This window comes from Falco cherrug, chromosome 5 (genome assembly GCF_023634085.1).
Source record: "Falco cherrug isolate bFalChe1 chromosome 5, bFalChe1.pri, whole genome shotgun sequence".
Taxonomy (NCBI): domain Eukaryota; kingdom Metazoa; phylum Chordata; class Aves; order Falconiformes; family Falconidae; genus Falco; species Falco cherrug.
In genome coordinates this window covers 22,565,476-22,590,709 of record NC_073701.1, presented here as the reverse complement: position 1 = coordinate 22,590,709, position 25,234 = coordinate 22,565,476, and the positions used below count along the sequence as shown (strand labels likewise).

Below are 25,234 nucleotides of genomic sequence, written 5' to 3'. Positions count from 1 at the left end.
GAGATGGTAAAGCAGACAAACCCAAACTGTACTGAAGATGCAGAGAACTAAAAATATGTCAACATAGAATTGTAGCAGACATATGACTGAAAGGGCAGAGATGAGCGTGTTGAAGAATACTAACTTCTACTCATGAACTTGGAGTAAATTTAACAAATAAATGCATTTCAAAAAGAAAGTTTAGGATGTAACCCTTGTGTTTTTCATGCATTGCTGGTGATAATGTGAAGCACAAAATAAAAAAATTCCAAGCATTAATAAATAGGTCTTGGCCATTTCTGTTACAAACATGCAATTTTACTGTCTAGCATCTGTTTCTGAAATTATGTGAAGTATTTATTTAAAATATTTTGCCATCACAGTCTAAGTGACTAGAGAACATCTTGTTTTCATGAATGTGTAGAGTGGTATGTCAACAAACAAAGGTCCATACATGACATTTTAAGAACAAAACCCAGCCACAAGAAGTTCTACATTCTGAACTGATTTTTCGTTGATGTAAAAATCCCCTTGGCCAGTTTTCTGGTTATGGTTATACTCCTGTAAGCCTGGAGTATCTCCAAAGAGAGCTTAATGTATCCATTCCATTCATAAAGCCAGGCTGAATATGGGAGCATGGGGCTGGCTATAGATGCAATCAAAGTAAAAATCTGCAGGAGATGCTGGAGAACATGTTTATCACTAATGTGCAGTAACCATCAAGAGGAAAAAGATCACATAGAAAACTTAAACCTGTAGCAAGCAAATGATGTGCCGTCAAATGATGATAGCAGCAGAAGCCATCATGACAGTTAGATTTTACAGCCATGATGTCAGAAGCATCACAGCCTCTTGCAATATCATATTCGGAACATCTCATTATAACTTCAATAAAAGAAGGGATGCTAGCCCTCAAATCCCAGAGTTTAAATTAATCTTTTTGTTCTTTGAGAGTACATTACTTGTTATGAAAATTACATTCTTCCTCATTTTGTATTTAAACTGTTCAGTTGTATTGTTCTGAACTTCAATCGAGTTGTCATGTTTCTCTCCAAGATGGTTACATTCACTGGTGAAATAATGTTGGCTCCTTTGGGTATTTGAGAGAGACCAGACAATATGTTGTCCTTGGCTGGGCCAGCTGCTTCACATCCTCTGAGGGCAGAGAAATGTGCAGTAACTGAGTTATAGTCAAATACTTGGGTACCATTTAAAGAACTCAAGGAGGCCTGGAACTGCAGGAGATCTCTCTTCATCCACTTGCCAGATAGGAGGGTATTCCTTGTGTTGAGTTGCTCTGGGATTTACAGTTTATGATAAGAAAAATCCCTTTGCTTTAAGTGCTTGCTGTTTTGTAGATGCTAATCATGCTAAATGACTCACTGTGAGCTTCCTGCTGTTACCCCTCTGGCTGGTTCATTGCTAACCTCATATTCCTTTGTGTCTCAACTTGATTAACTCATAACGGTCAGCAACAGTTTATTTTTTGTGGTTATTTAGTACCACACTCTGTGACTTGTCTTGTTGGAAAACTGCAGGCAAAACTGCTATTCTGGATAAGTGAAAGGAGCAAAATTTGACCTTGAAAGTGAGTAAACATTAAAAGGCTTGCTTCTGCCAGATAGTGGCACACCGAACATTAGGTTCCTCCTTATATAGTTGTGCTGATTATATGGGTTCTTTTCTTTTTCCCTCTTCTTTCTTTCCATCTCTTCCTTTCAATTTTCTTTTTTCTTTTACTTCCACCCAGCCCAAAGAAAAGACCTATAAGCAACGGTCTTGTTCAAAGTATGGAAGCTGGCTCCAAAACCAACGAGATCTAACCTTGCTTTGGTTTTAAAACCTTGCTTGAGGGAGCCAGAAACCCTTTGCTTAAATGACTTAATTTTCAAGCAGTATGAATCATGCAGCAACTGCACAAGCTCTGGCTAGAATATATTGTACATATGTTTGTTCTTTAGGCAGTAAGAAGAGAATACAGAACTGGAGGTCATTTGAGTTACAACTACTTTGGGGGATTTTTTTTTTTTTTTAAACATTCCTTCTAACAAATGCAGTTTAAATGGGTTTGTTTATATGGCGTGGAATTGGAAAGGCCCAAACTAACTAAGCTTTACACAATGTGGCCTTCTTCCAAATTAATCTAAAATATTTTAATCTCTCTGGAGTTTCTTTATCCTCTGCATCTGTGCTATAGTGGAGACACATTTTTAACATTTCTTTGAGGAAAATTACCTTTCTTTCCCTCCAACTGTACTCAGCAAGGTCAACGGAGCACTGTTATATGCTATTTAAACATCTGAGATTCATCATATATCTCCACAACAGAACGAATCATCATAAAAGGTCTAATGAATTCCGACTGCTAGCCAAGTGAGGGAGTCCCCTTATGGATACCGGGTATTAGAAATAAAGAATACATGCAAAATAGAGTTTTTACACTTTGGCTTTATACAATTAAGAATTATACTGCCCCTCAAGAAGGGGGCAGGGAAGCTTTGCCCCCCCCCCCCCCCCCCCCCCCCCAATAATTTTGGCAAATCAGACTCAGACAAATGCTGAGGCCATTGTGTGGGCCGGGATGGCTGCTGGGCCTGCCTGTGGGTAAGGGGCCTGCTCACCCTGTGGGACCAGGCAGGGCCTGAGCAGGAGCCTGGAGGAGCTTCTTGCTCCTGGGGAAGGAGATGTCTGAGCCATGGTCAAGCTCCAGAGCTGGCCACCTCAGCCTCTGGCTGCATGCCTATACTTGGTTTTGAGGCCTTTTTGTTTTCTAGTGCAGTAGCAAGTTATGGGACTGAACTCATTTTACTACCCAGCAACTGAAATACTGAGGGATGCCTAGGTGGTGGGGTTTTTTTTCTATTTCAATTTTTATGAAATTATTTTCCAGGCATTTCAAAAAGCAGTGCTCCTCCTTCAGCTGCCTGTAGTTCCAGTCAGTCTGAAATGGCCCCAGGGAGCAGATACAACTCTGATCTTTCGGAATTTTTATCTGGAAAACCATGATAGGGGGCATTTTTATCTGAAATGCTGTTGTATAACTGCTAGAGATGACGCCGAGGTGGTTTAATACCAGAGTTTATTCTAAACTATTCTTCCTGTGAATACTGCTAGGTTGTGAAGTTTGGATAGCTTTAACGAATTTCAAATAAGCATTTGAGCCTCTGAAGGAAAAATTATATGCTGAAGGCCCCTGTTCTGTGAAGGCACAGGGTTTTGCCACGTTTTCTTGGTTTTGTGTTTTTGCTTATCACTGAAAACCTGCAGGGGCTGCAGAGAAACATGCTTCTCTGCCAGCCTGTTTCAGGCTGGTGTTGGCCTTGTCCTTAATCTTGGTGTGCTCCCTTTTCAGCTGTGCTGTGCAGGTAACTGCTGTTCTCCTGCACGAGGGGCTGCTGGGCACGGCTTGTGGGGTGGTGCGCCAGGATAATGATGGTCTGAATGAAATCGTCCACCAAGATCAATCACCTCAAGCTGTCCCTGCTTTTGAATGAAGAACCATACCTACCCCAAACACACTTTACCCATCTTTTCATGTAGTCAGAGGTATTTTTGGACCATTGCAAGCCATACAGTAATGGAATAAATTCCAAGTGCAGCAGGAGACCACATCGAAGGAAAAAGTCATTAAGTGCCAAGGGCATTTCTTTTACTTTTCTTACTGGGACTGGAAAATATTCCCTAAATAATACATCTGGATGTAGAGGAGTAGAGAGGGGAAAAGATGAAAAACAATCCTTTAAATTCAGTAGGAGCCTACTTTAATGGCTTGTTTAATCTGCCAGCTGGCACAGCGTTGACTTCTTGCTACACATACTTTAAGGAGACCTATGTAGTTCTTGGAACCAAGTTCATATTAAGTTGTAGAAACTTAAATATTAATAAATTGGCAGAACTGCTTTTTGGTACTTAATAGAAATCAAGAAACTGCTTAGTCATCTCCAAAGATATTTCTGTCTCCTTTTTAATGTAAATACCAAAATAATATGGACTTAGTTGCAAAGGCAGTAAAAATTCAGATCTATTCCCTATATGTGCCCTATTTGAAGTATGTGCACATCCCTCAGACTCACAATCATATGTATTTCCCATACAGCACTTTGCTTTGAGCAGTCTTTCTAATGTCACTTGTGACACCATTTTGTTTAAAAGAAGTACATAATGAGTTTGTGTCTTCTCCAGCGCTCCTTGGCCAGGAGAAGAACTGGTGCCACCTTTATGTGGATTTTTTTTTAGGTGTCTTGCAAATGTTTTCACTTAATAGGTGCTCTAGGGTATATTACACGTGTATTTTATATGACTGTAAGTGTTCATGCTTTTGTTTTTCACCTGGCTTTGTGTGAAGTTATATGGGTACAACTGAGTGCAAACCTGAAGTGCAGCGTCAGCTGTATAAGTAGCATTTATACTTTCTGTTCCTAAAAAGTTAGGCTACATCAAGAAACATGCCTTCTGTTTTCAATTACTCTCAGTATTGGAAAAGCAAAGGAGAAAAGATTTAACTGCAGACCAACCTGTCTTTTATATTTAGGGAATCCTTTAATAATATCTGAAGTGACACTTGTCAGTATTTACAAGGTGTAAATGTTTTATTTGGTCCAGGTACGCACTGAAAAATCTGCCTAGTTTACTTATGTTTATTTATGAATTTCAGATCTGGCTTTTATTTTATTTGTTCACCTTAAGGGTGTAAGTTATTTTCAAGATTTTTATCTGGGGTATAGATTGTAAAAATTCTCCAAGTTTGCAAGCATTATGGTCTGGGATTTTAGTTTGATCCATCTTTGTACATCTTTTCCAAAGTCTGTTTCTTTCTTCAGACCTCTTTTTCCATTCTTGCCTCTGTTCCCTTGCCGCCTTAACATTTTTTTCCACATTTAACATGGTATCCTTGCAGAGATTATCTCTATAGTTGTACTTCACTCCTGTAGAGCCATCGGATCTGGTGAGTTCTGAAGCACCCACTTTTAGAAGGCCTCAGTGCACATATGCCAGCCTTAAGTAGTGCAATTATTTCTGCTTTCTTCATTTTGAAGAAGGCATAAGATTTGAGGGCTGAGTTCAGTATTTATTTTTTTCCAGCTAGCCCATAACTAAAGATGAAGTGACTGAGTTATGGAGAACAATTTGCTTAGTAAACATAGGCTGCTTTCCTATTTGTAGAGCATTTACAAACAGTTTGGAAGTTGTTCTCCCTTCTCTCCCCTTCCACCTTTGTGTTTCTGGTCTTGGCCAATGCTTTGTACACATACAATCCTGTTCTGCTGGTTGAGTGTGAAAAATGTGCTTCATGTGCCTTTGGTGCCCAGAACTTGGACTTTGACCAGCTGTACGTGCTCTGTGTCTCATTCTGAGCTGGTGGACCTAACATGGCAGCAAGGGAGACTGGAGGAAACCTCATAGGGGTTTTGGATCTTTATGGAGAGGAATTAAGGAAAGGTAGCAGATAATGCATATTACAGAGATTTAATTTTTTTTCAACTTATTTTTGGAAGGAAAATTAAACATTTTCTTTTCTGGACCATGCAGACATTGTCTGAGACACTGTTCCTAAAAAAAATTAAACAACAACTGTAAAATGTATTGTCTTGATACAGTGCTCAAGTGTAACTTTCCTTTGTTGAGTTAATACAAAGTATGTCTGTCTGTGTGCTCTCAGTATTTAAGTGCACAGGAGACTCTCAGGCCTCACCTGTCTCATTCATTTGACTTTGTTGGAAGCTGTGACGATGCTGTTCCCATGCAGGGAAGCAGCGTACAGTCACATACAACATTACTGATGTACCGTACTGATGCATTGCTGTTGTGGTGTTTGCTGGCAGTAAGTATTTGTGCCTGAATGTCTAGATAGCAGTCAGATTATTGTCAAGATTATTTAACAGCTTCACTGAGCTCATGAAGAGAGTTGGCAATACCGTAATCTTGCTGTGTCAGGTTTTATGCTGGCTCATGCACAGCATGTGAATGTGCCATCTTGCCCATCAGTTTTTTTGTTGTAACAAAGCCTCACTGCTTTTTTTTCTTTTGATCTTCTGTTTTGGTGACACTGTTCTGTTAGTGTTTCCTTGCTTTCAGCTAAACTCAGCAGGAAGGGGGTCTATGATATAAACTTCAAATATGGCAAATGGTTTAAGGGGCATCTATTTTGCAGTACCTTGTTTGAGCTGTCCTGTTGAAAGGCTTTGCATTTTTGTTGTCCTGCTTCACCTCCTTAAAGCTGGCACTGACCTCATGCTTCAATTTTCAAGCAAAATGACACGGAATTGCTGTTCATTACAAATAAATTGTTATAGCTACTTGACAGGAAACAATCTGGGTTTAATTTGTAAATATGACTTAAATATGACTTTAAAAGTGTGAGCTGGAAAAGTCCAGTATAAATTTCTGCAGCTTGATCCATTCCTGGTGGAATTCCACAAATTTCCATGATGCTCTGCCATGGAGTAACTGGACTTTCAGCTGCAGTGTGTCTATCGTGGTGACATGCACTGTGTCTGTGCACAGTAATCCTACAGGTACTGAGAGGAAAGATGAGTTAATTAAGGTTCAAGAGCCGAGAGGCAAGACTTGAAAAGATACAATTTGTTTCTTCTGAGTAACAGGTTGGATTCAAAATACTTAGTGACTTTTAGGGTACAACTAGTAAGATCTGCAAACCAAAGTACTTCAGGGGTGGTTTTTTATAGTATTTCTTTTTTCTTTAAAAATTAAGGGATGACGATTAAAACTGGGTATTGTTACTTATTGCTGGTTCAATAGAGCAAGCAAGAGAGACCCCTCAACTCTCATTGGAGTTTATGAAGCCCAGCACTAGGCAAGGCTGGATACTAGGGCTGTATGTTTTAACAGGAAAAGAAAGAGAGTTGAAAATACAAAAGCGAAGCCACAGTAAGCTGGCTGCATTGTATCTTCATATTATTTTCTATTACTTTTTTATGACTAACTATGTAGCTTAATATATCATGATTTTGTATTTTGAAATGCGTTCCAGAAAACATGTGGAGTTTGAAGTCTGGCTGAGTGAATATTGCTGTTGGAACCTTACCTTAGACTTGCTTGAACATTTTACTATTTTTAATGGCATTACCTTAGGTTTTTAATTCAAGACCTGAGAGATGCAGAGAAAGAGTTTGAATAGAGTGATAAAACATTCATAAAATCTACCTGGACACAAATAAATTCAGACAACTGGCTGAAATATTGCATGTGAACAATGAAGGTCAATGTGATAGTGCAAGAGTAGGAAAAGAGGGGAGCACCAAATGACGGGAGCAGAGTAATAGAAGGCAGAGAGGCAGATACTTCCCATCTTTGATCATCTCCTTGCCTGGAGGGGGAAACCCTTCTCCCTAGTGGACAGGGGAGGAAAGTATAGAGGGCTGCATTGCTGCTTCTAGCTTCCTTGCCAGTTGTGCTGCAGAAGAAATGCTCCTGCACTTGGACAGAGCAACATCTTCCCTGCCTGATGCCTGCCCTTCTCCTAGCCCAGACCCTCTACCTATTGCCAGAGCTGTGACTGCCATTCTCAATGTGAGCCTCTGCTTGTTATGATGTACACCAAACTGCCTTGTCTTGTGTTATCCCTGCCTACATCATCGGGTGATTAACTCCACTAGGCAAGAGCTCCCAGCATACTTTCTGTTCCTGTGGCTTGTCCTGCTTCACACCACTGTGGTGGTACCTTGCTGTGTGGGATGATTGTGGCTTTGCACATTGAAAAGAGACTAACAGCATCATGGTGATTAGCACTCAGTGCATGGTCATCAGCTCCTGTGGGCATTTCTGTCCCGGATTGCACCTCCACTGCACCTAGCTCCAGTTCGGAGTCAGGCTCTGCCCCTCTCTCAGACAGCTGCTGTCCTTGCTGACATGTGTCACTACATGTCTGTCCTGACGCACACTCCACTGGGCACACTCGCAGCTACGCTGTTTCTCTCAGAGAGGAGGCAGCTTGCAGGATCAGGGCATGCAGTGCATCTGTGACATCTGCCAGCTGACCTAGTGTGAGTCTCCCTCCGCAGCGGATGTGAAGTTGGATCAGAGAGTATTGACAAGAAGAGTCATTTTTCCTTTTCCCTATACCTTCAAAGGCACAAACTGAATGGATACAATGTGGTGGTTTTATCTCTGTTGTCCAGAAACTGAAGACTGGCTTTTCCACAGGTGTGGCAGCTTCTTCTGCCTGTGTGGTATTCTTTCCCATGCTCTGATTTTTTTCCACTAGAAACCAATGGGAAATTGGCATTGGCATTGCCATTTATAGGGCAAGAAGAAATGCATTCTCCTCTTTAGGATGTCTTGGTCACCTGACCTGGACCATACCTGTTTCTTGCTGATGTTTGTTCTTTCCTATTATTAAGAAACAAATTGCTCCTGACTGGAAGGTGGTGGCATGGGCATTTGTTTTCAGCACTTAGAGATTTCAGTGGGAGATGAAGTTGACCAACATCTGGGACACTGCCACAAGTTTCAACAGTCAGGCCACAGATTTGTGACAAAGCGCGCAGGAGGACTAAATGTGTGATGTAGGCATTCTTGTGATTAGATTAACATGGTGAAGCTGAAGGTCTTCATGGGTAGAAGCAGATAAAAGACAAGGGCAATAGTGCATGATATTCCATGAGCCTGCTTCCCAGTGTTTGAATGCAGAGAAAAAGTGAATGCAAGTCAGAGCTCATTTTGGGACTAAGCACTTTTACAAGCTGGTTTGTGGACTATAAAATGCCTTTGATTTCAGTGTGTTTTGTACTTTGAGATGGAGGCCTCATTGTCATTACCTGGGATATCCTCACTTATGATTAAATGGTAGTAAAGGGCAATGCAATTTTCACCTGCCCTTTGTATCTGCAGCAAAGGCAAAGTATTTCCTCAGTGATAACGGTATGGGTAAAAAGGATTTGTTTCGCAAAAGTAAAAGAAATTCAGCCTTTGTCTGTGTATGCACAAAGGTAGGAGAAGACAAAGCAGCCTATATTGGCTCACACCAATTTCTGACATGCAGGGTATGCTCACTGATCTTTTGTACTGTGTATTAGATAAATTTGGCCTGTGAGGGTGGAATCCAGTCCTGATTGAAGTCTCTGGGAAGTCTGCCAGAGATTCCAACAGGACCAGGATTTGAATTCTAGTCTGTATATCAATAATATTTCAGTATCTTCTGATCTTTAGGGACAACATATTTGAAATGCTTCAGATGACACTTGAATGGGAGAGTCAAGGGTCAATCCTTCTAACATGAGAACCAGTGGCTGTGCCAGCAGCTTCCAGCTATGTCTTGTTTCTTCCTTTGTCTGCTAATGGGAAATGATAGACAAATGTCACAGAGATCAGGGGTGGGACCAGTGTATGCAAATCCAAATGTCAAGAGAAAGCTCTGCCTGGCCCTTGTGTCAGTGTGCAGTAGGAGAACGATGAGGAAGGAAGTGGGAGGAGTGGAAATGGCATACCCACACTCACCCTGCCCAAGGGAATAAAGACAAATGGGGACTTTCCATTGCAACTGACTGGCTCTGAGACGATAGGTCCTACTGCTGCATGCTTAGAAATGTATTGCAGTGCTAGCAGCAGCACACTAGATGTTTGCACACCCCTGGAATGGTGGAGAACTCTAATGCTCCTTCCCCAGTGCTGAATTAGATAATGGATATGAAAGGGGGACCTGAGCAGCTGTTTAAAGCTATGGATCTTTTAGTTGCAAATCCAAGGACTGAACTCTGTGGCAGGGACAATGTCCTATAAAAAGGTCCCTGTCAGCACTTTCATGTGGTTCACTCTGCAGCAGCAGGAGCTGACACAGAGCCTGGCACCTGCAAGAACATATGGGGCACTCACTTGTGGTAACCGATGCTGTAGCAAGGGTGGGTGAAACCTGTTCAGCACCGATTTGAATCAAGGGCCTGGGCCATGGTGTGGTCCTGTGGGCCATCAAGAGTCTTCACGGCACCAACTGGGAATCTCTGTTCTACATAATGACTGCATAGTTTTGCTCAGGATGCCACAGAGATGTTAACTAATACATTAATCAGATTTTAAAATGTCCCACCAATGCACATAAGATTTTTTTACTCCTGTGAAAGATGAGGTGGAGAATGTACCTTATGCCACAAGCAGAGATTTTAACAGATGTTTTCTTTTACTTAGTTGTCGAAATTCTAGGTAATTCTCTGCCTCCTTCTCATAGAGTCAGTGGTTGGTACATACCCGTGTAGATGGAAATGGAATGTTCTGTGAATAGAAACTGGGACTTTGAAAAATCTCCAAAGTTTGATTTTCTCATCCTAAGTATGAATTGAACACAGCTGGTTTGCCATTGATGAATTTTCCTTGGAAGTCCTAAGAAGCATGATCAGATAAAGCAAGGTACAGGCTAGGTTGGAATAAAACTGTGTGTTCACATGACCCAATACATTTATTTTGCCTCAAGTCCCAAATAAGCTATTCTGTTTGGGAAGGAGTAAAGCTGCTTGATACCACTGCGTGTGTGTATACATATATATATACACACATACACACACATATACATAAGTTCATTATCTGCAGTCAACATGAACACTTGGCCAAGTTTACAGTAACAACTGCAGATGTGGTTTTACATGAAAGGAGCCTTAAAAATGAATTTATAGAGCAAAGAACCTCTTTAAATGCAAGCTTTACTATTGGTGATATATGATTGCCAGCAATATCCAACATGTTGGAATGAAGAAAGAGCATGCATGAGGTGTGAAAAAGGAAAAATCAATCTATTGAACTCCACCTTTTGACTTCAATGAAATTGTGCCTGTTTCTGAAAGACCTGAGTGGCACTGAATGCTTCTAATGCAGAGTTTAAAGGGGAGTGGGAAAAATAATTTCCAATGTTTTCTGACAGATTTTCATAGAAAACAGATTTATTTGTTTTGACTGAAGATAGATTAAGGAACTGTAATTCTTCTGATATTGCAGTAGAATGCTTGCCATACCTGCATTTCATGGGTGCCAGATTAAACAAGTCAAGCTTAGACAATGAGTGATGCTAGCTGAGCTGCTGTCATCTGCAAAGGACAACGAAGAGGTTCTGTTTTCATTCCTGTGGTGGAGGAGGTAGAAAGAAAAGGCAGTGGTAGTCCTTGGGATACAGTGGATGTCATGGTATGTAGCCAGCTCAAGCAAAATATTCTTTATGCTTCTCACTGACCGGTCCTTTACTGACTTGAAAGGTCCACACCTCTACACCAGGGTTTTGGAACAACTGAAGTGGAGACAGATGGGAAAATGGCACACTTGGATTAATAGGGTACAACTCACAAAGCTGCTTGCAGTCTCAGTTTATGTCAAGCTTTAATGAGACATTTGATCCTTTTTGTGGGAGTATTTAAAGAAAAAAAGTGGACAATGACAGAAAAACTTAGATCTTGTGTTACCATCTGATCCTGCAGTGAGGACCGGTTGTAAGTCGGAGGTCCATCTGCACGCATGTAGACTTGGAAGCCATTCCTTTACTACCCCTCTGTAGGAAAGGGTCAGAAAGAATTTCCCTTTATCACCTTTCAGCCCTTCTCTGCAGCAGACATTTCTATTTTTAGGATTTGGCTTTTTTAGCATTGATGTTACTGTTTTATCTAGAGGGCAGGGCTGAACTTGGGGCCTGGTTGTGTTTTAGCCATCTGTAAATGCACAGTGAGAAGAATTTGCAACTGGTGGAGATAACATAAGGACTAAGAGGCACAAAACTGACTAAGGCTCAGTCCCTAAGGCCACAAAGTAAATCAGAGGTGTGGAACCAAGCAGGAGTATCCCCAGTTGCTGGGTTCACCCTGAATGCTAGGCTCTGGGCCATGGTATCTCATTGGCCTCCCTGTTCTGCCCTGGGTTACTTGAGTTCTTCTGGAAATTCTGAAGCAGTTTCTCTTTGCACTGTGCCTGCCTCCTGCTTCTTGGGATAAGGAAGGGAGGACAAAAAGGGAGGGAAAGGCTAAGGTCATGGGTTTTTTTTCATGAAGAAACCTGATATTGTCCTTTTTACTACTGTATTTGGTTTGTGTGGCAAGGTTTTTAGTAGTGAGGGGACTGCAGGGGTGGCTTCTGTGAGAAACTACTGGAAGCTTCCCCTATATCCGATAAAGCCAGTACCAACCAGCTCCAAGATGGACCCACTGCTGGCCAAGGCTGAGCCCACCGGCGATGGTGGTAGCATCTCTGTGATAATGTGTTTAGGAAGGGGGGAAACAAAATGTGTCTGGGCAAGAATAACTGCAGCTGGAGAGAGGAGTGAGAACGTGTGAGAGCAACAACTCTGCAGACACCCAGGTCAGTGCAGAAGGAGGCAGGAGGTACTCCAGGTGCCACAGCAGAGATTCTCCTGCAGCCTGTGGTGAAGACATGGTGAGGCAGGCTGTGCCCCTGCAGCCCACAGAGGTTAACAGTGGAACAAATATCCACCTGCAGCCTGTGGAGGACCCTGCACTGGAGCACGTGGATGCCTGAAGGAGGCTGTGAGCCCATGGGAAGCCTGTGCTGGGGCAGGTTCCTGGCAGGACCTGTGGACCTCTGATGAGAGAGGGGCCCAGGCTGGAGCAGGCATGCTGGCAGGACTTGTGGCCCTGCAGGGGACCCACACTGGAGCAGTCTGTTCCTGAAGAACTTCATTGCATGGAAGGGTCCCATGCTGGAGCAGGGGAAGAGTGTGAGGAGTCCTCCCTCTGAAAAGGAAGGAGCAGCAGAGACAACGTGTGATGATCTGACTGTAACCCCCATTCCATGTCCCTCTATGCCACTGCAGGGAAGGAGTAGAGAACTTGGGAGTAAAGTTAAGGTGGGGAAGGTGTTTTAAGATTTGGTTTTATTTCTAATTATCCTACTTTGATTTGATTGGTAATGAATGAGACTAAGTTCCCCAAGTAGAGTCTGTTTTGCCTGTTGTCGTGGTTTAACCCTGGCTGGCAACCAAGCACCACGTAGCCGCTTGCTCACTCCCTCTCACCCAGAGAGGGATGGGGAGGAGAATCAGAAAGGAATGTAAAACTCAAAGGTTGAGATAAGAACAATTTAATAGATAAAGCAAAAGCCACGAACATAAGCAAAGCAAAGCAAGGAATTCACTACTTCCCATGGGCAGGCAGGTGTTCCGCCATCTCCAGGAAAGCAGGGCTCCATCATGCGTAATGGTTACTTGGGAAGACAAATGCCATGATGTTGGATGTCCTCCCCCTCCTGCTCCTTCCCCCAGTTTATATACTCAGCATGACATCATATGGTATGGAATACTTCTTTGGCTACTTTGAGTCACCTGTCCTGGCTGTGTCCCTTCCCAATCTCTTGTGCCCCTCCAGCCCTCTTGCTGGCAGGGCCCAAGAAACTGAAAATTCCTTGACTTAGTATAAACATCACCCAGCAACAACTACAAATATCAGTGTCCTATCAACATTGTTCTCACATCAGAGCCAAAAGACAGCACTGCACCAGCTACTACTGAGAAAACTAACTCTATCCCAGCTGAAACCAGGACACCTGTGATGGTAATTGGTGAATAATCTCTCCCTGTCCTTGGCTGGACCCTAAAGCCTTAAGTTGTATTTGTATTTTCTCTTCCCTGTTCAGCTGAGGAAGGGCAGCGATAATGTGGCTTTGGTGGGCACCTGGCATCCAGTCAGGCTCAGTCCACCACATTTTTTCTGTGCTTCCTGTAGGTCCCAAAATTTCTACCAGCTCCCACAGAACTGGGGTCCTACAGCGTGCAGGATGTGTCTCTGTTGGTAACCCCATTTCAGTTGACCAGTGTGAGAGGCTTGTTGGGCTAAGGAAGGAAGGGAAGGTACCTAGTATACAGTGCATGCAGATGTCTTTAGATAAGAAGGGAAATTTAGCAGAAAATCTGTCGTATTCCAAAGAAATTGAAAGCCAAATCCCCTTGCTCTCACCTTCAGGTGAATGAAGCTATTTTCTGCCCTCATTCTTTAATGAAGAGTGGGTCAAACTGCTGAGAGGGGGTCTGGCAAGAGCTCTGATGGATCTGCATGGACAGTCATCACAGCTTGCAATCTGCCTAGCAGTTGTCTGTGTGAAGCTTACCCTGGGCATTCATAACACTGGAGCAGTGAGCGATCCTGTGTTAAGGAAACAGGCATGACCTTCAGCCTTTTTGGGCCTGAAGGTCACCAGGAGGAAATTTGCAATTGTTTCACTGTACTGGGAGGGATGCAAGATGGCATGTGCTTGCACCATGCTGTCACCAGACATGGCCAGCATAAAGCCCTGTGCAATATAAACAGCCATACTATATTAGGGAATATGCTTTGGCCTGAAGTTTATTGGCTCAACCAAGTTGAAGCTGGTGCAGTGGCTCAGCATAAACATTGCAGACTGGGAACTCATTCAGTGTAATGGAAAGGTGACTGGCAGGTCCTGAAACACAGACATTTCAGTTTGTTAAAGACCTGAGCAGAAGTTTGCATTTTCATTTGCTTGTTACCAAGTCTAGCTCATCTGTTTTTAAGGTCCCCCAAGTGCTGAGTTGTCTCTGAAATCAGTGCTGGGAATAGGGTGAGGACAGTCTTAAATCTGACCCAGATCAGGAAGTTATTTTGCTCTCCATGCTGGAATTATACTGGTATGTGGTTGTGTGTGTATTTCTACCTAGCCAATTTATTGTTTGCTTTCAAAGAGCATATTCCCATTAATTGCTATTAAAATACTTTGTCATATATTTACAATTACTGTGCATTCTTCTGATTTTACCTTGATGAAAGCCGAAAGAAGACAAAATTTTAAACTCTGTCATGGGATGAGGCATAAAGGGAAGTGGGATTAGCATGTGTGTGTTTTGTATCAGGAGGGATTAAATATGACTGTCCTTGAAGGAAGCAGTTTTTAGCAAGACAATGAAAAATGCAACAAATTTTAGCAATAAACATAGTCAACTGAAGATCAATGACATTACGCGAAGTGCAGAGATGAAAAGGAGAGGGAGAGTCTAGTACTGCTTTTTAAATGAAAAGTGTTTTTGTGAGGAGATGGTATTTGCAGGGCACATACTTTGCTGGTAAATATAGGTAAATTACTTTGCTTATCAATCTCTTAGTCTTAGCATGTCTTCAGGAACACCACAGGGTTCATCAGAGATCACATTATCTAAAGGTTCAGTCTCAGAATCAAAAGAGATAGGGACCCTGAGAAGACACTTGTATGTGAGGCTGTGGAAAATCTAAGGGTCTGAGCAAGAATTATCCTCAGTAGATTCTGAGAGGTATTTAAAAAAAAAAAAAACAAACCAAAACAAGAAATAAGGTCAAAGATCTCTGTACAATTTTTCCCTAGGTCCCTCTTCTGAGTCTGGTGGTGGAAAACTCCTGAGAGTTCACTTCAGATTTTTTCAGTATTATTTCAGTTATGTAAATGTTGAAAAGACGCTGAGGGTCTTGTTTTGAGATAGAAGCAACAAAATATTAATTTTTATAGTCCACCCTTTCACAGTGTAAAACTAGTCCATATTCCAGTAATTTGCATATGTGTGTTGGATGTCAGGGGAATGGTGCTGGTCAAATAGTTTCAGAGATCTACTTCTATTCGCAAAAAGAAAAAAATAATTCTGCTTCTTTAAAATTTATTGATGACTTCTGGTTGAATTAGGTGCAAAACATACCTGGAAATAATTTGGAGAAAAAAACTGAGATATCAAAACATTTTCCATTGTACTTTGCAAACCAAAATTTTTATATTTAAATTAAAACCAAAGAGCTTTTCATTTTCCCCCTGTGGTTGAATGGAACATTACTTTTGATTTGAAGCAGTTTTCCAAGGGACAATTTCCCTCTTTTCAGAAAAGTGAAACTTCTTTTGTCTGACACCAAATTATTAAAAATGTGTAACAGGGGGAAAAAAAAAGCAATCAGCAAGTAAAAAAATAAAAATAAAATCGCTTTGCACACCTGGGAAGGTCACACAGTAAGACATTTTCACACATGGCTCTGAAGGCAGGCCCTGGAGTGGAGCTGGATGGAGTGTTACGTTTTATCTCAGGATGTTTTCACTCATGAACAATTTTTATTTTAAAGAGAGAAGCATCAAAATGTGCATGTTCCTGAAAATGGTTTGTAGAAAATACTTCAAATAATTGGTACCTTCATCTATAAGCAAAGCGATTTTTAAATCTTCTGAGAGGCAAGAATTCTCTGAGAACTCTGATTTTATATTTTTTGTGGAAATAAGAAGCTATTTTAGAGACATACATGAAGTTATTGCCTAGTAGTTTTTAGAGGCTGAAAGATAAGTCATTTATGAGAAGACAGTGAACAGCACTGAATTCTTCAAGAGGACCTGATACGGCTTTGTTAACTAAAAGTTGTATGGTTGACCTGAACTCCACTTCCCAAGTGCCTTCCTCATTTTTAAAAAAAAGTGATTTGGCTTGCAAGTCATCTGAGTGCCATGAAGTGGCTGGACCTCAGTCCTTCAAGAGGAGATACTATAATAAACCCTAGACATTCTCCCAAGAAGTCCATCCATCTGATCTTCATCAAACAACAGAAAAGCACCCTGTAGATGGAGGAAGGTTGCTGCAGCAGGGAACTCCTCGTGACTGCTGTGCAATCTCCTCTGTGTTCCTGGGAAGGAAAGAGGAGAGGAAGAACAGAAATAGTTTGGGTGGTTGTTGTTATGCTCCTCAGCTTTCCTCATGAGGAAGACAGCTTGAGCTTTTGAGGATGAGTGATGGTGCTGAGGTCCATGTAGAAAGGGAAGGGGTGGAGGTACTGGCTGGGACATTTGGGGAGGCGATGGGGGAAATGTGAGTGCACAGAGTATGGAGCTGCAGGAAGAGAAGGGAGTGAGCCTTAGTCAGGAGAGGTGGAGAGTGGGATGCACCTGGCTGGGGGAGAAGTCATGAAGGTGCAAATAAATCAGGTGTCAAAGCATGGATACTTTGGGGAGGTAAAGGGTGGAAAAAAACTGGGATTCTCAGTTCTAGCACAAGAGGTGTCAGTCTAACAATCAGCGCTTTATATTTTAAATTCCTGATGATGACCGTACTCTACAAATTAAATGCTGCTGCCTGTTGCAGTCTTGGTTCCTGTGGACTCCATCATCTGCCCTCTATGCACAGAAACCCAGCATGCTGCTTCAGATTTGCTCCGTGTAGTCTACCATTCCTCCTTTGATATTCATCTCCCAGCCAGGGGGGAACCACATCAGTCCTGCAACTCATGAGCTCTCTAGCAAAGGAACTGGTGCAGGATTTAGCTGTACACGTGGGCTGAGATGAAAACATTTCTCGGGAGAAACCAGCAGATTTGCTGTTCTGTGTCCTTCTTACATGGTGGTAAGAGTAAATAAACAAAAGATTTGAAAAAATGTCTTGTTACAACTTGCTTTTTATATAATTGTCGATTTGTGCATTAAAAAAAAAGCAGCAGCAATTATAAAGTCACTATCAGATTTGCAAAATTAATGTTTCCTTTGAACCTCCACAAAACAACCCCAGCCAGCCAAACATGAAGAAATTCACAACAACAAAGTTTTAAATCCCTCAATCCAGGAACAAATCAGAAAGAAAAACACCCCCAGGAAAAAGTAAACTAATAAAATAACCTTCACAAAACCCTTGCCTTCAGCAGTGTTTTAAACCAAAAAAGGGGGCAGAAAAAGCCACAGATACCCTTAAGTCATGAGAGGCTTTGCTATTGCCAATGATTTTATGGGGAGGGTGCTTGGATGCTGCACCAGTGGACAGGAATATAAAGCCACAGGGCAGATCTACATCTGCAAACGGGGCACTTCAAATAGTTTACAAATGCACCTTGGCTTTGTTTCCCTTAAACTGCAGTCCATAAGCCACCTTTGAAAATTTTAGTCTGCATCTGGACGCTGGCTTTCTCTGTGGAGTCAATGGCTGGTCTTGTACTAATGGGCTGGAAAATGTTTTTTGGGGGGGACGTGGGGGGGGTGGAAATCCTCCGAGTGCAGCGCCTAGGCTAGAATTGCAGAGGAAGCTGAGGCCTCCAGCCCTGCACAGGAAGCAATCTTAGAGCAGGCCTTAAATGCCAGATTCCAGGCAGAGTTTAACTAACCACTGACAGCTCTGTAAACAAAGCAGGGACAAAAAGAGAACAGCTTTCCCTTTTCTGGTAGTCATTTTTGGTTTGGGGGCTGCAGGGGAATTCTGTAATGCTCGGCTTGATAGGATATAAACCAAGGCTGGAAAGGCTTTGTATATGAAGAACTGTAAAGGGGAAAATATTTCATGGACTAAATCATAAAGAAGAAGGTAGGGCACGGGGAAAATGCATGGATTAAACTACAAAAAAAATACTGCTACTTTTGGTTCTTTGAGCAGGATTTATACACAGTTTGGCTCCTCCTGGGTGGTATTGAAAAGCTGTGGCTTATTTTCCTTCTTTTCTCCTTTCCTTCTCTCTTTTCTCTTTTCCTTTTCTCTCTTTTCTCTGTTACTTTTTCTTTCTTTTCTCATTTTCTCTTCCCTTTCTTTTCCCTTTTCTTGAAGGGGGGTTGGGAACGGACAGACTTTTGCAAAACTTTTAATTATCTGTTTAACTAAAGAAAATCTGTTGTGCAGCGTTTTTACTGCTTCCAGTGAAACTTGGAAGCCTGAAGTTAAAATCCTGCTGAATTGTTGCTTTTGTTTGTAAAAAAGACCTGTGACTTTACAAATAGCTAGTCTGCAGCGAGCAGATGTATACAGTCCTTACTTAAAGCATGTTGATTTAATTTTAACTAGGAAACTAAACGCAGGCATGGGCTATGTTTATCCTACAAGGCATTTAATTAATCTTCTTTATCTCAACAATACTGAGGAATAATTTTTTGATGGAGAATGAAAATAGTTGCAGTGAAGTTAAGAAAACAAAACATAACTAAATGGACTCAGTTGCTTAAACGCATCCATTGTGTTTTCTCTCTCATCTAAGTGGTCATCTCCCCTTTAGATTTGGATCTCTCCAGAGCTCCGAACGCTTGAACACCCACCATGGATGACTTTGAACGCCGCAGAGAACTCAGGAGGCAAAAGCGTGAGGAAATGCGCCTTGAAGCAGAGAGGTGAGGTATTACGTATGGAAAATGGTGTTAGTGGCTTGCATTTGATTAGCAATGTCTTTGAGGATTTTTGTTTTAAATTCGAAAGTATGTCATAGCTAACCAAAGACTCTTTACTAACAATATGTGCTGTAAAATAGCTTTAGTTAATATTGTGGAATAGGCTGGAAGTCAGGGGTATCTCGTGTCTAATTCCATTAGGCTGTTGTAAATGTTCTAGCTTCTAGTTATTTTGTTATATGGATAAATGTAAACAGTGAAGGTGGAGTATGGCCACATGAAATTATTGATAGGAAGACTCATGCTCAGATGCCATGTGAGTGAGTGTTATGCAGAAGGGATTGTGTTTGTGTTTCCAGACATAGAACTAAAATTGTAAGATATTGATCAAAAGCTGAGATATCCTTGGTATATGTAGTATAGTATATCTGTGAATTGTCTGCCATTACTGTGAAATTGCTGTTGTATTTGTACTACCTGTCAATTTTATTCATTTACAACCACTTTATGTAATCAACAAGGGCAGTATTTGCTGTCAGTTATTACAGATTTCCTTTGGTGCAAATGAGAGCAGAACTTGATGTGGGTATGATGATGTCAATTTATGAGAGCAGCAGCATGAAATACTGGGAATTACATCTTGTTAACTAACCCCATTTTACACCTGTACAGTTCTGTTTTCTTTAATTGATTTTTGTATGATTTATGCTGGAGCAAGGAGAGAGAAAGTCAGGCCCCATATATTTTTGTAATGTTTTCTTTGATATAAAGGTTTGATTTAGTTTATTAACACTACAGTGATTTAGAAAATAAAAAGGAACTTGGGTTTAAGCAGGTTTTGTATTTAATTTTTGATATAGACTTCATTTTTGTTTCTAGTCTTTCCCATGTGCTGACAAAACCATGGTGTTTCAGGTTCTGTATGCTGTAGGAGAAAATACATTTTTCTGAACAGTTTTAAATGGAAGTCAGCAGAATGCAATGTATTTTGTATGCCTGGTTTGAGCTTTTTAATAAGGCCCTGCTACATCAGTAGGGCTTTCTGGTGGAAGATGATGATACTTGGGGTAGAAATTCCAGGTAGGTGAGATGCAATAGCTGCCTTTCTTTCCGAAGGAAGTGTTGCCATGGAGAACTGGGTAGGTAGGCTCTCATCAGGCTATAAACTGAACCTGTGAGCTCTGGAAAGCAGCAGTGTTGCCTGCAGATAAATAAACTCATGTGAAACGTGGTGGTCAAAGGGAAATGAGGTGGCAGCCTCCTTTGCAAAACACAGCTGTCACCTGGTTGGTGACCTCTCCAAAAGGCAGAGGAGCAAATGTGCCATGGTGCTAAACTGCCTTCTTGTTCCAGAAGGTTTCCCCCTAGGCCTGGGGCGCAGTATGTTTTTGTTGGGCAACAAGTGAGGGATTGTGGAGCCTGTGCTGATCCACGGTATAGTACATGGTATTCATATACTTCTAGTGTATTTCTGCTTTAAAAAAATATTTTTAAGGATATCTTAGGGTTTGTTGCTAATAGAGGCCTTGGGTGGCCTGTGGAGGATGCTGGGGGTGTAGTTTGGGAGGTGTTTTCTACTATGAAAATATGTCACTTGAACTTCCCGTGAGGGCATCCAAGCTCTTGTGTGTGTGCAGAGTCTGTGGGGTGGTCCGGACATCAGTGATGTAGCATGGACGGCTTGCAGAGGTGTGACAGCTGCAGGGGCTTGGAGATAAGAGGCTCTGCCCATGCCACCACGGAAGCTGAAATCCAGGACTTCAGGGGTATCCATAAGTCACTGTGTGGCCTGAAATTTTACGCATGGTCCCTGATCATGCACAGGGAAACTGAAGCCCTGGGGAGGCAAAAGCTGCAGGCAGCAGCTCACCGATGTCCCTTGAGGGTATCCTCCCTGGGGAGCACTGCAAACTGATGGTGATACCTGCCCCTGGGTGATGGGGAAGCCAAGGGGTTGGACCAGGGAGTGATGGCTGCTGACGTGGGAAACAGCCTGCTCCCCACCCACTCAAGCCTGCTTTTGGGAAGTGTTTTCACCAAATTTGGGGCAGCTTTGCCAGGTTTTTATGTGGGTTACCTTTGTGGAGGAGGCGAGCTTGGTGGCAGCCCATCCAGAGGAGAAGGTCTTGGGCCCATGCCCCTGTTTTTTGCTGAATCGTTGCAGAAGTGCTCTGTGCCCTTTCCCACACATTTGAAGGCTTTTAGCAATAAATTGCTGTATGCTAAATCTTGCTGTACTCCCTTCACTGTTGCCAACTTCAAGCATTCAAGCATCATGAGTCAGACCCCTTAAAAGTCACAAGACTGCTTTAAAAATCTTGAGATCTTAAAAATAATTTAGTCTAGCCTTTTTATTTTTGGTTTGCCTTAACAATAACAGAGCCTTTTTCTCAAGTTCAGATGTGACTCTGGGAGCTGGGACCTCCCAAAACCTGCCCCAGCAGGGGCAATCCCAGGGAGGAGCTGAACATCCACACCCGTTGCATTGCACTGCTCATGTTGAGCTAAAAGCAGCAACATTTGGGCAGTTATTAACAAACAAATATATCATGCTAGATTGTTTTTGGTGGATTCAGATTTTTAGGGATTTGAGGATCATCTTCACCTTTAAAAATATGTGTACAATGTGTTTGTGTACATGTCTTAAGCCACAGCAATTCACTGGCCAGACCTCCTGCTGTCCAAACACTTTCAGGTGTTTTATCAAGTGAATCACGTTGTCCTAAAGAGCGGTATGAAAGCTGAAAATGCTCCATCAGCTCTGAGCACTAGTACCTGCTGCTCAGGCACAGGGCATTTCCCTGTATCCTCCCATCAGTGGGCTGTAGCCTTGCGGTAGGGAAGCCACTGCTGGTTGTGAGCATTTCTGCTGGGAGATGGATGGATGGATGATTATGTGTAGGCTATAACATGTTTGCTAGTTCTCCCAGATGCTGTTCAGGCTTCAAGTTGAACAGCAAACTTAGAAGTGCAAGCGGCTATATCAAACAGCGGTATTTGTAACTCAGCCAGCCACAGTGATGCATTTTGTAATTTTCTGGAATTCATAAAGGAACATGGAAAGCCTGTCTTTCTAGCCTGATGCCTGTGCCCAAGAGAGACTGAGGGGTGAAGATGCCTTGTAGCAGCATCAACTCATGCACCACATACCCAAGAGGGAGTGACTTGACCTTACTGTGTCTTCCCCAGGAGCCAGAAACTGTGTGAGGACTGGTCAGGATACATGTGCCATCAATTTTTCAAGTGTCTGTCATGCTGGAGCTACTGATGTCCAGTCACTTCTGTGTTGTCTTTGGAGATATTTAGTGCAAGTTCAGTTCTTGAGGGCTGCTGCTAGGCTTTGTGGGATGTTTTTTTTTTGTTTTGTTTTGCTTTGGTTTTGTTTTTTCCATTAGAAAGCTGTTGGAAATTATGCTTTATTGTGCTGTTTAGCCCTGGCATGCTGGGATGATATGCTTAGGGCTTGTCCTAAGGAGAGGCTGGCTTTGTCCTTTAAAAACCAACAGTGTGGCTCACCCCGGCATGTGCTTTGGCTAGTAGTTCATGCTGTGGCAACTTAGATATTGATTGTCACCAACTCAGAAAGCTAGTGTTTTTTTGGCATCTTTAGCTCTTACCATTTCAAGGTATCCCATATGTTCCCATGCAGACTCATTGCACCCACAGAAATTTTGCCAGCCAGAATTTTTTGACTGATTGGTTTTATCTGGGATCTCTGGAGGCCTATTAGCATGTAATACTACTACAGACCTGTCTAGGAGGTATGTGGCCAACAGCAGGCATATGGGGCTTTGCCCAGCTTTCTCCCAGGCTGTCAGACTTATTGCATGTGCTCAGGCTGGCAGGGACACAGCAGCTCTTGTACCTCATGGAATAACAAGGCTTTCAAGGCATAGGCTGGGAAACCCAGGACAAAGTATGGCAGTGTTAACTGTGCCCATCCACTAGCATTTTGCATGTGGTTTGTACTGATCAGGTGTGAGGTCAGATAAAATAAGACCCCACCAGCCATTCTGGCGATGGGATATGCTACATCTCTAATGGCTCTGCAGCAAAGCCAAGGCTTTATCCTGCTCCTCGGAGGCAGAAAGTGTCCTGTGCCTGGGACAGTGGTTGTACAAAGCCCTGAGGTCCTGGTCCAGAGCTGGCTGAAATCTTTTTACTGGTTTCAGTGGGTTTTGGATTAAGCCCTACCTGAGTTATTCCAGCCAGATGATTTATGAGACAGTCTCAGTGGCAGACATGAAGGAGCTGGAGGAATGCTTTGCCTTCCCAGCCACAGGGTACATACTATGCTGGAGTATCGGGGCCCTCACAGAAATGGGTTACTGATTTAACTGTCAGAAATGGGTAACTGACTTAACTGACAGGAAAAATCCCCGATATAATTGAAGCACGGGGGATTGACTTCTTTCAGCAAGGGAAAAAACAAATGCTACCTGCTGCTTTGTGCCTCTTCCTAGACAGTGAAAGATGTTTTGTTGAACAAAACCATTGGGTTTTGTCATTTTGATGTTGTAACTGACACTGGAAGAATTTAGCCTGGGGCTGGGTAGAGTGTGTGCGTCTGGAGGGGTGGTGCTTTGTATCTTGCTGATGCACTTTAGTCTGTCACAGCTGCATGCAGCTGCAGTGAAAAAATGAGGTGAAATAATTCTTGAAGTGACAATAGACCTATTTCCTTGACTTAGAGCACAACTGAGAGCAAAAATTGCCCCCTTGAACTGTCTAAAGAATAGCTCTCAGGTTAATCTATTTAGCACTTAAGTCACAATTTTACAACTGGCTGACTTGTTGCTGCCCCAGCAGTGTATTTTCACCTCTCCATGGTGTTGGGGCTCTCTTAAAAATTATACTAGGAAGCTGATCCAATTTGCTTCATTACCATACCATCACTACTGCAGGCTTCAGGAAGGTCTTGGGGTCATTGTCAGACTGGTCCTCATTTAGCTGAAGCTTAACTGAATCTGAACCACAGCTTTGCTCAGTGTAATGCCCTCCCCTAAGGGACTGCAAGTCATTTCATGGGCAAGGAACGGTATTGATCAACCTGTTGTAAAAATACAGCAAAGAGAAGTAGCTATCTATCATCAAATCACAAGTCACTCTCTAAAACCACCATACTGTTTTGTGGGCTGTGTAGGATCTCTTGACAGGGGCCACAGCTGCCCTGACTAAAGGGCTTATCTTCTTGCAGACCAATCAAATATTACTAAACATATCCTAAAAGGGTACGTAGGTAGGGCATACTGAAAAACACTGCCATTAAGCTTTATAGTTCCTGGTAGCATTAATTACTAAAGGCAGTAGGTAAAGATTATTAAAACAAACAAACAAACAAAAGCTTCAAACAGTTCAGTTACAAACCCTCTCCAGCCTCTCTTTTAAACAGTTTTATAAGACAGTGATAATAAGGTTCATGTTCATGGATGTAGATTAGGGAATGCTCATAGAAGTAACTGAGCCTGCAGATCAGAGATGGCAGTGTGAAAGTCTCCTGGGGTGGTAACTTGCTCAATGCAACTTCAGTCAAAAAGTGACACATGTTTGAACCCAAAACTTACCTTGGTACAACTGAAAAAGAAGTCAAGTGAATTTCAGTCCAGACCTGTGAAGGTAAGTACAGAATCAGCAAGACATTTAACATGCCTTTTAATGTTTTAGTGCTCCTGTTGAGGCTGGTGTTGCTCAAGTAAACATACAAAGGGCTGAGTCACCAAGTTAAAAAGGTAAAAAACATTAGGATCAGACAGGGTACATCTTTGCAGGACTTAATAAGAAGCACATTGTTTATCTTCTGGACAGGTAAGCCAGGACACATTTGTTGCCACATCATCTTAATGCTTCTTGAGAACAAGGAAACGTCATCCTTGTCAGCCACAGAAAGTGGACAATTTCTACTCTCCTGTCCAAGACAGTGAGGGTAAGTGAGTGCTCATGTTAGATCAACATTAAATGACCACAAATAGCTTTTGAAACTGCTTCTTATTCCTGCAATGGAGTTATCTCTGGTCTAGAGTGTACATTAGTGACAAATGTTAGTGTTGAGGGTTTAGGAATAAACATAGATGGTTCCTTTTTAATTACCCCCTACTTCTTGAAACACTAGAACTTGCCCATGTCTGGTTACATATTTAATAAGTTTTCAGGCTTCAATTCAGCCTTGTGTAACCAAATTAAGAATATGACCTTAATACAAATTTTCAAGGAATGCTTGTTTAAACATAAGAGA

General features: G+C 42.1%; 1 protein-coding gene across 14 annotated transcripts in view; it reads left to right on the top strand.

The window, feature by feature from the left end:
- CALD1 (caldesmon 1) overlaps positions 1-25,234 on the top strand; it is a 202,827-nt gene that overhangs the window by 84,745 nt on the left and 92,848 nt on the right. For 12 of the 14 annotated variants that reach the window (XR_008732325.1, XM_027807567.2, XM_055710913.1 and 9 more), the window contains one exon: positions 18,894-19,005. Coding sequence is in view for 13 of the 14 variants with exons in the window: in XM_027807567.2 (XP_027663368.2) it covers positions 18,935-19,005 (71 nt within the window). In the remaining variant the exon portion in view is untranslated. Of the gene's footprint in view, positions 1-18,023; positions 18,215-18,875; positions 19,006-25,234 lie in introns of those variants that run through there. The other 2 variants (XM_055710915.1, XM_055710917.1) reach the window with 2 other exon arrangements.